The 12,500-nt window shown below is 37.0% G+C and overlaps 1 protein-coding gene across 1 annotated transcript; it reads left to right on the forward strand.

Annotated features, from left to right (window-relative positions):
• Positions 1–1,137: 1,137 nt before the first annotated feature.
• Positions 1,138–11,335, forward strand: LOC115428177 (flotillin-1). Its single transcript, XM_075353498.1, is given in 15 exon segments — positions 1,138–1,176; positions 2,253–2,298; positions 3,162–3,253; positions 4,262–4,405; positions 4,733–4,852; positions 4,977–5,009; positions 5,011–5,073; positions 5,304–5,440; positions 6,678–6,723; positions 6,725–6,873; positions 7,370–7,420; positions 7,556–7,694; positions 8,338–8,436; positions 8,439–8,511; positions 8,628–11,335. Coding segments are annotated over 15 exon segments (1,311 nt in total). The 3' UTR covers positions 8,708–11,335.
• The last annotated feature ends 1,165 nt before the right edge of the window (positions 11,336–12,500 follow it).

The following is a 12,500-nucleotide window of genomic DNA, read 5'->3' on the forward strand; positions in this document are numbered from 1 at the left end:
TATATTGGCAGAATGTAATGATGTCTACCACCATGATGTATTAAAAGTATAGAAAAGAATAGAGCAGAATAGAATTGAACAGAAAAAAATCATAAAATCTATATATATATATATATATATATAATATATATATATATATATATATATATATATATAGATATATACAGATATATAACTGTAAAGAAAGAAAAGGTCATATAGGCCACAATTAGATATAAACACAAACAATAACTTACATAAAATAGAATAGGAAAAAAATAGAGAATTTATGTACACTTGAAGATCCTGCTGGGATACCGAGTGCCATATATTAATTTTATAAACAATTTCATATAGACAATACACTAAATACGTAAAAGTTAGAGAAAGAGAAAGCTAAAGATTGTAAAATAAGAATAAAGGAGTACGGAAGGAGAGAAAAAGGCATGAAGAAATAAAAAAATACATATGGAGACAATGAATAGATGTGACTGTTTTTAACTACAACACACAGTAAAGTCTACCATCATTACATGTTCCAGGAATAGAATAGAATAGAATAGAATGAATAGATAGAATAGAATAGAATAGAATAGAAGAATAGAATAGAATAATTCAAATCAATTCAATTTTATTTGTATAGAATAGAATAGAATAGAATAGAATAGAATAGAATAGAATAGAATATTTGAGAGTTACCTACAAGGTAGCCCACTATTAAAGAGTCCTACAGGATTTAAGAAAAAAAAAAAAGTGCTTAAAATCAGCACCTCATTTTGAAAAGGTCTTGAAACTATCTGCAGGTACAAACTAGCATCTACATAATTATTTTGTCATCTCTAAGTAAATATGTGAATATTGTTTCTTGGATTCTGTTTCACCACTGATTAGTAAAATTATTACATCATTACATAAATTAAACAGTAAGTGTTGTAAGTAAGTGTAAGAGTTGCTTATATACAAAAGACCATTTATTGTATACAGTAACTTTTGACATACACTTACACACAGGGAGAATGTTTTAACATTTCTATAATTTTATTACCAGGTTGGTAGTTTGTTTCCCCACTTACAGCTTCTATGACAGGAGAAACCTGTGCCCCTGCAGTTCCCCACCACGCCACCAGATGGCGGACGCACACAGTCTGACTGACGGGCATGCGCAGTCGGAGTGCTGAGCAGAACCCCGTGTTGTATGTTAGTGGACGCGTCAGCTGGTGCATATCCGACGGCAATAACCTGAAATAAAAAAAATCATTAATTTCCAGCCAATACACATTTTTTTCGAACATTTAGACCATTTTCTTTGTAAGCCACAGAATATATACAATTAAAGGTAAGTGTGCGACCATTTAATCCCTATATTTACGTCCCTTCTCGATAGTAAACATAAGCGGGTCTATATAATCTGTAGTTGATTAAATTGAAAGATAGCGGTTAGCCGTTAGCAGCAAGAGCATCCTTTCTGCTTTTCCAGAGTTTCAGCGTTAACAGGATTCTATACAGGAGAGTTTTTCTGCTATGTTTAAGGTTTTTCTGTTGGATTTTGCTGCGCAGTATTTGTGTAAATTAGATTTGAGTCCTGCAGGTCTGCTGTGTCCCAGCCCCTCCCTCTTTTAATTATTCTGGAGAAATCTAGACCTCACAGCAGTGATGTTTCAGATAATCTAAGGGTCTTATTGATAAAAGGTGAAGTCATGCATTTATCACAGTGGTGATACTTGGACTTGGCAAAACAAACAATATCATTAAATGAATTAGGGGGACTGAAGGGTGGGCCATTCAGGGTGACTCCTGTTATTTTTATTCATTTACTTATTTTTCATTTATTATTTGCTTTTTGTTTTTTAGTGTGAAGAAGAAAAGCAAAGATGTTCTACACTTGTGGTCCCAATGAGGCTATGGTGGTGTCAGGTAAATGATGACATGGATGCTACAAAAATCATTTTTATCAATGGACAGCATATACTTCGTTGCAAATGCAAAATTAAAGTGGTAATTTGACAATATGTTTCAAAACAACAAGACAAGACCCTCTAGACAGAAGTTACTGCAAGTGTTAGCTGTCCAGTTTTGTTTACATGTAACATACTTTAAAAGTTGAGAAAATTGAAGTAGTCTTTGGTCTAATATGAGATGAAACATTTGGTATACTGTTTTTTTTTCCTCATGTGACTCATATTTAGTCCTGTTTAAAGCTGTGCATATTTCAGTATTTCTGCTTGTCATCCCTTCATTTTCAGGGTTCTGTCGATCTCCTCCACTGATGATAGCTGGAGGAAGAGTGTTCGTCTTCCCGTGTGTTCAGCAGATACAGAGGTAACCAAAAACAGAAGCATGTATTGTTACTTGCTTTTGTCTATCAGTTATTAAGGTTAATTCTGTGTATAACATGTGAATTCAACATTTCCTAGACAGTTTTATTACATGTACAGTTAGCATGCAGTGAAATAAACCAGTCCGGATCCTAATTGGATTTGTCTTTTGGGATCAGGCTACTTCTCCCCTCCTGCTTCTTCCTTCATCATCAACTCCAGTTTGTCACTTGGCTTCATGTCGTATACATGAAGTCTGGAGCCTATATACAACAGAGGGCACTCTCAATTTTTTGGCTCTTTGTTCAATTCTTTTCAAATTTGAACATTTATTTTCTTGAGTATAGGTAGCGGTTCAGTACCAAGTTTAATTGTGGATTTTTTTTTGGCCAATGTTTGAAAATTTTAACTCAGAAAATTTGTACAATTGATTTCTCGAAGACTATTCACCCAATTCGGCAGACAAAGTGAGATCAGATTTGAAGTTAAGAGTTGGGCAGGATTAATGTTTTTCTAGGTTTGACTGAACTTCCCAAAAAGGACAGTAATTTAGTTGAATCTAGTTTAATCTAGTTTACAATTGTCTTACATTAATATTCTAAATAAAGCCTGACCAGAGCAGGATATCAGTGAAACAGGAGGGTGTAAGTGTTGTGGGGGTTTTAGTAAGTGCTGTGTACTTTTTCCACTTATTTGTCTGGTTTTGTAGCTGTTCTTATTATACACCTGTACAGTTCTGCATTCAGTGTGCGCAGCTTAATAGAACTACAGTGCAGAGTTCCTGCCCTTTAATCCATACCATTAGAGCACCGGCATAATCAATCAATAACTGTTTGTTCTTTGTACATCTACCATGCCTGTCTTCAGGATTTTCTCTGAACACGCTGACTCTGAATGTGAAGAGCGATAAAGTCTACACCCGTCATGGTGTGCCAATTTCTGTCACTGAGGCCGCGCAGGTCAGTGCACAAAGAAAAAGCAGAGTTTGCAGAGAGGGAGTGCAGCTACATACAGTCATGGAAAAAACTTATTAGACCCATCAAAACAACAATGGTTATGCAATCAAGTACTACCTCCGTGGTGTATCATGGTGACTAAAACAGACAAAAAAGAAAGACCTGGAATGCATGAAAGCACTGTTTTTGTCGTACAATGCCATAGATATTGATGTAAGAACATAAATGATTTTGGTTATTATCAAGAAAACCATGGGAAATGGATAGATATCAGCTCTGAAATTAAACTGTTATGAGCTATTTTAGTTGTTATCATTATAATTTGTCCAAACAAATGTACCTTTAGTTGTACCAGGCATTAAAAATAAACAAGAAATTGAAGAAAACAAGGGGTGTCTAATATTTTTTCCGCAACTGTAGATAGATAGATAGATAGATAGATAGATAGATAGATAGATAGATAGATGATAGATAGATAGATAGATAGATAGATAGATAGATAGATAGATAGATAGAGTAGATCGATTGTGGTTTGTTCATTAGGACACACTGTGTTTTTTGGAAATGGCTTTCTGTTGGCCTCCTCCACAGAATGTAACTTTGTATCCTTGTGCTTTCAGCAGATTCAGAGGCAGGCAAGCAGTTTATGGTGTTAAGTTACACTACCTGCATTTTGTCTGCCAGTTAGTAAGCCTAACCCTCTTCATGTATACCCTGTGTTCCAATCGAACACTAACAGATCTGCTGTCATACAGTATTTGTTGACCATGAAATAGCTTTTTATCAGACATAGAACTTCAGATGTTTATATATTTGAGTAAAAATGATACAATAAATAAATAAGAGTTTAAATAGGGGAAAAAGTGAAATGGTATTAAAAGATGGCACAGCTTATCAACCTCATTACTCATTTTAAATAGTACGAGTGCAATAAGAACTGTTGTGTAATTGTTTTAACCCTGCCCCTCATTATTGTTACCAATGAACAGGTTTGGTGTTGTTGTTTCACAGATGAAGATCCAGGGTCAGAATAAACAAATGCTGGCTGCTGCCTGCCAAATGTTCATGGGAAAGTCAGAGGCAGAGATCGCTCAGATCGCCTTGGAGACACTGGAGGGACATCAGCGAGCCATCATCGCCCACCTGACGGTTGAAGTGAGGACTGGACGGTTTTCTGTCATTAGATTGTCAAGTTCAAACTTTATTCAAAGCATGTCACTTTACTGAACTACATCACTGTCTTATTTACTTCATGACGTAGATTGTTCTTAAACCGATTCAAGCATTTAGCCCAAAATACATAAAATGTGACTAAACAAAACATATATTTGAGTCATTGTTACTTTTTCCTTGTTCCGTTCATGTTAAATTAAAGACAAAGATTAAGTTCAAGAATTATTTTATTGTTACTGTCATGGTGTGGTTTAGGCTTCTTTTGGTTCTGCACAGCTTTAACTTCTAGATTACTCCTCCCGTCTGCAGGAGATCTACAAGGACCGTAAAAAGTTCTCAGAACAGGTTTTCAAGGTGGCTTCCTCTGACCTGGTCAACATGGGCATCAGTGTGGTCAGCTACACGCTCAAAGACGTTCATGATGACCAGGTAAGCACATATGAAATGTTATTACTGCACAAAGTAAGTTAAAAGCAAAAACTACCTTAAGCAGGAAAACATTTCCAATATTTTGAATCTCAGCTGAAATAACGTTCCTCCTGCTGGTGTTCAGGATTACCTGCATTCTCTGGGTAAGGGTCGGACCAGCCCAGGTTCAGAAAGATGCTCGCATTGGAGAAGCTCAGAACAAGAGAGATGCTGTGATCAGGGTGAGATACTCTACACAACTTTGTCTCCACAGTAGAGATTATTTTATTCTTGCAAAATAAATGCTAAAATCATATCCATCTTGTTTTTTGAAGGACGCATCTTTCACTTTGTTTTACTGTGTCACTGATGACATTTGTATAAACTCTTAAGTATTGTAATTTCTATTCTACTGACCCCTGCTTTCCCACTCTGTCCTCTGTTTCTGGTTTTGTCCTTCCTCTCTACGGAGGCCCATGCACTGCAGGAGAAAGTCTCGGCTCAGTATATAAAATGAGATCGACATGGCCAGGCTCAGAGGGACTATGAGCTGAAGAAGGCAGCCTACGACATCGAGGTCAACACAAAGAAGGCAGAGTCAGAGATGGCGTACCCAGCTGCAGGTGATGGCAAAATAAAATCAGAGCAAGGGAGGGTCGATCTGGTGATTTTATAGGGGAATAGATCTTATACATGTCTGCATCCAGTCATTTGAGTTGTTTCATGTGTCCTACTTCTGTGTCTAAACTCTGCATGACATACACTCTCTGATAGAGTGCCATCCCTAAGAATAGCACACTTCAAAACTGGACAAATGCTTTCATAAGTCTTTCTTTTTTTACTGTAAGTACATCTAAAGAAATGCAGCAATTTCATGGACAAAGACCTGCTTGTAAAACCCCAGCAGTTATCACTACACGAGGCATTTGACAACACCATGGCAGACAACAGAGAAGAGAGGTGACCAAATTACTCAGTTTTATTTATCCAAAGACTAGTTACTTCTGAAAGTAACTTGGAAACTATAGATTTATTTGCATTCACTATATCACATGCCAAACACAAATATTGGGTTTTTTTTTTGCTTTTTCTTTTTGGCAGAACATTGTTGGACTAATGCTTGATGAAGTGTCACAAATGTAAATGTACAAATTGTGATGCCCTTCAGACCTCCTTTTTAAAGAATACTTGAGTTTGCATTGCTTTTCATTATTGAGTGATTGTTCACTGCTAAGAACAATTCTTTAACTCTTCATGTCAGAGAAACCCATCAGTTATTTGTAGTGTCTCTGTTGTCATCAGTACAAAAATTTGAAGGATCACATATTTTAGCCAAATCGCTCGCCCCTTTGCTAGGATTTGCCTATTATGATCTCATCTAGCTTTTATCAGCAGCTGCCAAACTCTGACTTGATCATATGCCATGTCAGACTCAGACTCAGCTTTACTTTCATTCAAACCATGTGATATGATGAGAACAAAGCACAGTTCCCCAGGTCTCGGTGTATGCAGCATTTTATGAGATTTAAATAATACATTTTAAAAATAGACAAGAGCTAAAATAAAATAGAATACAATAAAAACCACTACAAAGTCCTTTAAAATAGAATATAAGTAAACTCTAAGTATGTACAGTATTGCATATTGCACAGCATGAGTGGCTTTAGGTGGTGGTTCAGTAGTGCATGTAGAGCAGAAACAGGAGCAGTGACAACAGTTTACTGGTGGAAATAAAGTGACAAGTGACTGTTTAATGTGTCAGCTTCAAGGCATGTTCTTAATGTGCAAAGTGGTCCATGTATGGGGGGTGGAGCAGTTCAGCAGTGTCTCAACACGTTCGCATTTTTTTCACTTGCCAGGTAGCAAAGACGAAACAACGCATCGAGGAGGAAGAAGATGCAGGTCCAGGTGGTGGGAGCGACTCAGCAGATCACACTTCAGGAGAAGGAGATCACCCGCAGGGAGAAGGAGCTGGAGGCCAAGGTGAAGAAACCGGCAGAGGCTGAAAGATACCGCCTGGAGAAACTGGCAGAGGCTCAACGGTGAATTTACAAGACCCTTTTTTTTTCCTTAGAGGTGTTCTAAAAAAAACCCCAAAAAACGTGGTTGTAACATAAGTGTGAGATAGTGAATATTCTGTCCTGCTGGTGGATGTTACTCTGAGGCACTTTTTTGGTGATGATTACTTGTCTTTATCATAACAAAACTCATCTTGCCAGCTTCTATCACCCCTATTTACTTTATCCATATTTCTACTTGTTGTGTTACATACATACAGATAGTATTTATTAACTTTTTGTGCAACATGTCAATTTTGTCATTATAGGAAATTATTGAATATGATTCTTCTTCTTTGAGATGTAAAATGGTGTCACAAAATCCAACTAGAAATAGCTACATTACTACCTGAAACCAGTTTGACAGCAGGTAGATGTATACAGGTTCAGACGTATCCAACTTAGATATCTGATGAGAATATCATTCGTATTGTCTGCAAGACTTGCTGAACTATATGTTGTTCTGTTTCTGTCTCACCAGCCTTAAACTGATCATGGAAGCAGAGGCTGAAGCTGAGTCCATCAAGGTGGTGCCAGCTGAAAAACCCAAATCACACAGCACCTGCCGCCCACAAGTGCCCCTGTTTAAGATGAATTTACTAAACATCTAGAGTAGGAGTTGCCCTATTTTTATGATGAGGTGAACTTGTCCCGTTCTTTCCACCAGATGGAAAGGTGAGGCTGAGGCGTTTGCAGTGGAGGCCAGGGGTCGCGCTGAGGCAGAACAAATGGCAAAGAAAGCAGAGGCCTTCCAGCAATATAAGGATGGAGCCATGGTGGACATGTTGCTGGAGAAGCTGCCTCTGGTGAGAAGCAAGACATTTCACAGATTGACATATAGAAGCAGCGGTTACAAGATTTTACAAGCAGGCTAGGGGTGAAAATGCAGAAGTTACTTTAGTGGAACATTACCGCATGAGGAAATTCTCATGTTATTGAAATGACTAAATCCCGACAAAAGAAAATGGCACATGTCTTTGTCATTACTTGGCATTTTCAGGGTCTTGCTGCAGCTTGGAGATTGTTCTTGAGTGGTAATGCACTGGGTAATGTGGCTCTACTGTGGAGCCATGTGGAGCTATAACCTGAGCTTGCATATTTAGTGTAGTGTTTACAGGATTTAGATAAGCCTACACAACAACATAAAATAATAATTGCAGATATAGTTCGTGAAATGTACAGGCTAATGCTGTTTAAGAAATTTGAGAAATAGGTCATGGTATTAAAATAGTAAATCCTCCAGAAGAAGAATGCAATTGTCTTTGTTGTTCCTTGCCGTTTTTAGGGTGTAGATGCAGCTTGGAAGTTGTTTCGTGTAGCAACAGGGTTTGTTAAAAGCACTAATGCACTAGTAGAGAAGGGAAGTCTGATAACCTGTCCTGCTGCTCAGTACTTTTGGCAGGGTATTTCAGCACCAGCTACACTTTAAATAAGTCTTTCTTCCACTAGATGGCAGAAGAGATCAGCAAACCTCTGTGTGAAGCCAACAAGGTGACCATGGTGTCCAGTGGAGGTGGAGAGGTGGGTGCAGCCAAAACTGTCAGAGAGGATCCCTGGACATTATGACCCGCCTACCGGAGGAGACGGTAGAGAAACTGACCGCGTCAACATCTCCAGGTATCACACTCACATTTTTCTGTAAATGACTACAGTTTCTTCCAGCCTAAACCTAAGAGGGTGATACCTGAACCACACTGTTCTCTGATCTGACTCTCATCTCTCCATTTTCCAGCGTGACCAGTCGTACAGGTTAAAAAGAATCCACTTAAACCGGTCTGTGGTCCCATTTATCAGCTGCTGCCCGGACCTTCCGCATTAGTCTGTTAACACATTTCCTCTACTGCCATCTCTGTCTTACACCTTCTCTAAACTGCGTAGCTCTGTCAGCATCTTACTGTGTTTTTGTTGTGTATTTTGTCAGAGACTCAGCTCTTTCTGGGCCTGTATATTATGTTTCTCTGGCTACAGTTCCTGTTGCTCTTTCAGAAACAATTAACCCTACATTTCACATCAATATCATCTGATACTGCTTTACATTCAGTGTAAATGTCCAGGGATTGAGCAAACTGTCAGGATCACATTTTTAATATTGTGTTTGAACAAGCAACAAATCAACACAACTGTAGCCAGTGTGTGTCCTGTTCTTGAATGTCACCAGTCTTAATGTCCGGTCTTACCTTCTACCCTCTACATCACGTTTTGTGTGTGTTTAACACTAATGAACATAGTCATCTCTTGTCCATAACTGCCTGTGTCTGCTGCCTTGCTGCCAAACCTTAAGTGCATCTTAACATGAAAATTGAATACCAACATTGCATTTAAAAGTTTAATTTCCTAATACTACTAACACAAGATTGTCGGGTTGATGGCTTGGAGTGAGTAGATTGGAGAAAAAAAAAACACTGGTATTGTATTTTTGACAGAATTTAGTGTTGGGGATAATCATTTTGTTTGTCATTAACTTTCAGGTGATTGTATTCACAGGTAATCAAAACTTAGATGTCATTTTAGAGCCCTACTATTTAAATTCTGTCTTGGGTTTCTGTTTTTTAATAGTATTCTCCATCTCCATTGTCTGCTAATATCTCCTGGTCTTATCCTGCTGAGCCAGTGTTAACCATTATTAGTTTAGGTTTATGACTTTGGATTATTTAAGGCATACCACTACTGTATATTAATATAGTCTCAGGCATTAGAATATTAGAAGCAGCTCTATACTGTGTTTTTCTCAGACAGTTAAAATGCATGTCCACTAACACAGTCTCTTCTCTGACTTTAAGTTGTTCAAATAGTATTAAGCACTTACATACATGATGTATATGATTTTATGTAATTGATTTTAATTTATTGTGAGTGCACTAATTGTCACTTTAGACCTGTTGGTCTGCTGTCATGGAAACTCTTAAGTCACTGTAAGTCCACACAGACAACAGCATCAGATATATAGTACATAGAATGTAAATACACATTATGTTACAAGGAAATGAGAAAGCTTCCAAATAAAATAATTTACTCTGCATCATATCAACACTCCACTTGACTTTGATGATGTGTTGAGACCAGTGATGGAAAACACATTCGGTCATCTATGTTCCATTGTCTGGTCAGTAGTCCGAGTCGACAGTTCTGTATTTTCCCAGTGACCCTGAACATAGCAGATCAAGGCCAGAGCAGGTGTATGAACCTGAATCTCCTGGTTTAAGTAACACGAAGTTCAATTATGTATATTAGATACTAGTTTTTTGTCATTAGGGCCAATTATGTAGCATCTTTGGTAAAGGTTGTGGCTTTTGAAACACAACGTAACTGTTACTAAATGGATAGTATTAACCCCCTTTTGTAGCAGTGGAACAACCAGTGTAACTGAGAAATTAATCTAGATATAAATATGGAATTGAGAAATAGGATTTAGTGACCTGAATCAGGAAAAGTAGAAGAAAATGGGGGGAAATTATTATTTTACTTGTTTACTCCTTGTTAAAAATCATACTATTACGCTGTATTTATTTAACTGCTGTTTTCACTTACAAAGGTACTGTATATTGTTGAAATCCCTGCAGTTGTATATTAGTTGTTTATCACAGAGGATGCAAGTCACAGAGGATGATATACTAATAAAAGTTTAAGCACTACCACTGAAATGCTAGTTCCAATTTGCCTTATACAATAATCTTATAACATTGTTGCCCTCTACCTCACCATCACCTTTTTGTCTGAGTCTTTAAATGAGACTTATGTCAGCTGTAATTTTCTCTTTCAATCTGTTATTATTTCTAATGTTTGTTTTGATTTATAGCTGTGTCTTTGGAAATCAGTTACATTTCACACTTTGTTTAGTTTAGCTGTGTGACGACAGCCTAAATCACCTCACTGATGATCTGTATGTGACTATTTTCTCTGCATGTCAAGTCTAACAGACACATATATTTATTCAGTTTCCCAAAGCTTTGATTGTTTGTTTTTTATATATATATTAAAAAAAAAAAAAAAAAAAGAACACTCCTGTTATGGCTGAACCTCAATTTATTCTTTTTAAATATGCTGTCAGTCAGGACACTATAGACCTGTGTGCTGCTTCACTGTAGAACCAAAAGAGGAGAAGGAAAGTGTAATCTGTGCTTCTGTCCTGGATGTTTTATGTCAATGATATTCTATTGTGGTACTGCATATGGATATAAATGTACTTCAGGCATATATAGGCCATACACCATTATAACAGTGTTGGCTTCACAATCAGAAGTCTACTTACTCCTACTAACAACAGTTCCTGTGTTTCTTTTGTTGTCTCCACTTAATTTAATAGAGTTTTAGTGTTAATCACTGTATTTCAGAGGTAAAACTTGCAAAGTCTTATTATTCTTAGATGCTCTCTGTGCATTTCAGCGAAAATGTGTTGTAATTTTACAATCGTGTATATATTTGTCATTAAATTGCAACAGGGAAACTACCAGATGTGTCCTCTACTGTTTCTGAAAATAGTTACTTTTTATTTTTTCCTATAATTTTCTCAGCCATATTCATATTAATTTTTTGTGCATGTATACTTAAATACATAAATATTTTTTGCAACAATGATACATTGTGCATGGTACCAGGTTATACCTAATAACCTAATAAGACCTTATAAATTCTAATAAAATGCACCTTTTATTAATTTGTCAAAGCTGAAGTGTCCATGATAACTACCCACTATTAGAAGTGACAGTGGACTTCACAACATATTTCACATACAAACATGTCTTTAAGAAATAACATCATCTTAACACCTTCAGTGTTAGATTTTATGATGGGAAACAAAGAGAAACCTTGTTAAATTCCAAATTAACAAATGCAAAGTGTGGCTTTAAAACCTTTCATTTTTAGTCTAAGAGTGGACTACAGAGTGGAATACAGGGCTACCATAAAATACTTAAACAAATAAAGTTACTTGTTCTATACAACCTTTGACCTCTCAGGGCTGCTATCAGAGCATCTCTGAACAGGGTACTTTATGTTTTAAATACACAGCTTTGTTGTCTTTGGTCATTTCGCTTCTTCATTGCTTGGACAACTAGGGCTTGAGGTTTTGCTTTATATTCCGTTAAATGTTGATTAAATACGTGTGTCTGAATGAAACGTATATGGCGTCCAAAAATTAAAATTGATCATCTTTATGCATTGTGAATACACCGGAAGGCACTGTAGGATGTTGACAGCTGTTACAAGTTAGCTGAAGGTAGCTAAGCTAACACCGGAAGTTTCTTCAAAATAAAATTCAAAACTGCGTAGGAGAAACGCTCATTTTACAATAAATGTATCATATAAGATATGCAGCACATGTAGTAAAACTCTTAACCATGTGTTCCTAGTAGTTAATTTCAAGGTTGCCGAAAGTAATAAAAATGAAAATGATTTTGAGGAGGCTGAATATGATGTCACTTTTTCCTTTCAATTCAAACGGTATCTTATTTTGAAAGGTGGGTCCGGCAGTGCAGCAGTTGAAGTCTGACTGGCTTCACTCTGCTGAATAGAGCTGGAGGGAAAAAAAGGAAAAAAAAACGAAGAAAAAAAAGGGATATCTGAGGGGTCTGATCTGAGGGGCGGATTTGGACAAAGTTTCCCAACTGTCCCGA

Source organism: Sphaeramia orbicularis, chromosome 11 (assembly GCF_902148855.1).
Source record: "Sphaeramia orbicularis chromosome 11, fSphaOr1.1, whole genome shotgun sequence".
Classification (NCBI taxonomy): Eukaryota; Metazoa; Chordata; class Actinopteri; order Kurtiformes; family Apogonidae; genus Sphaeramia; species Sphaeramia orbicularis.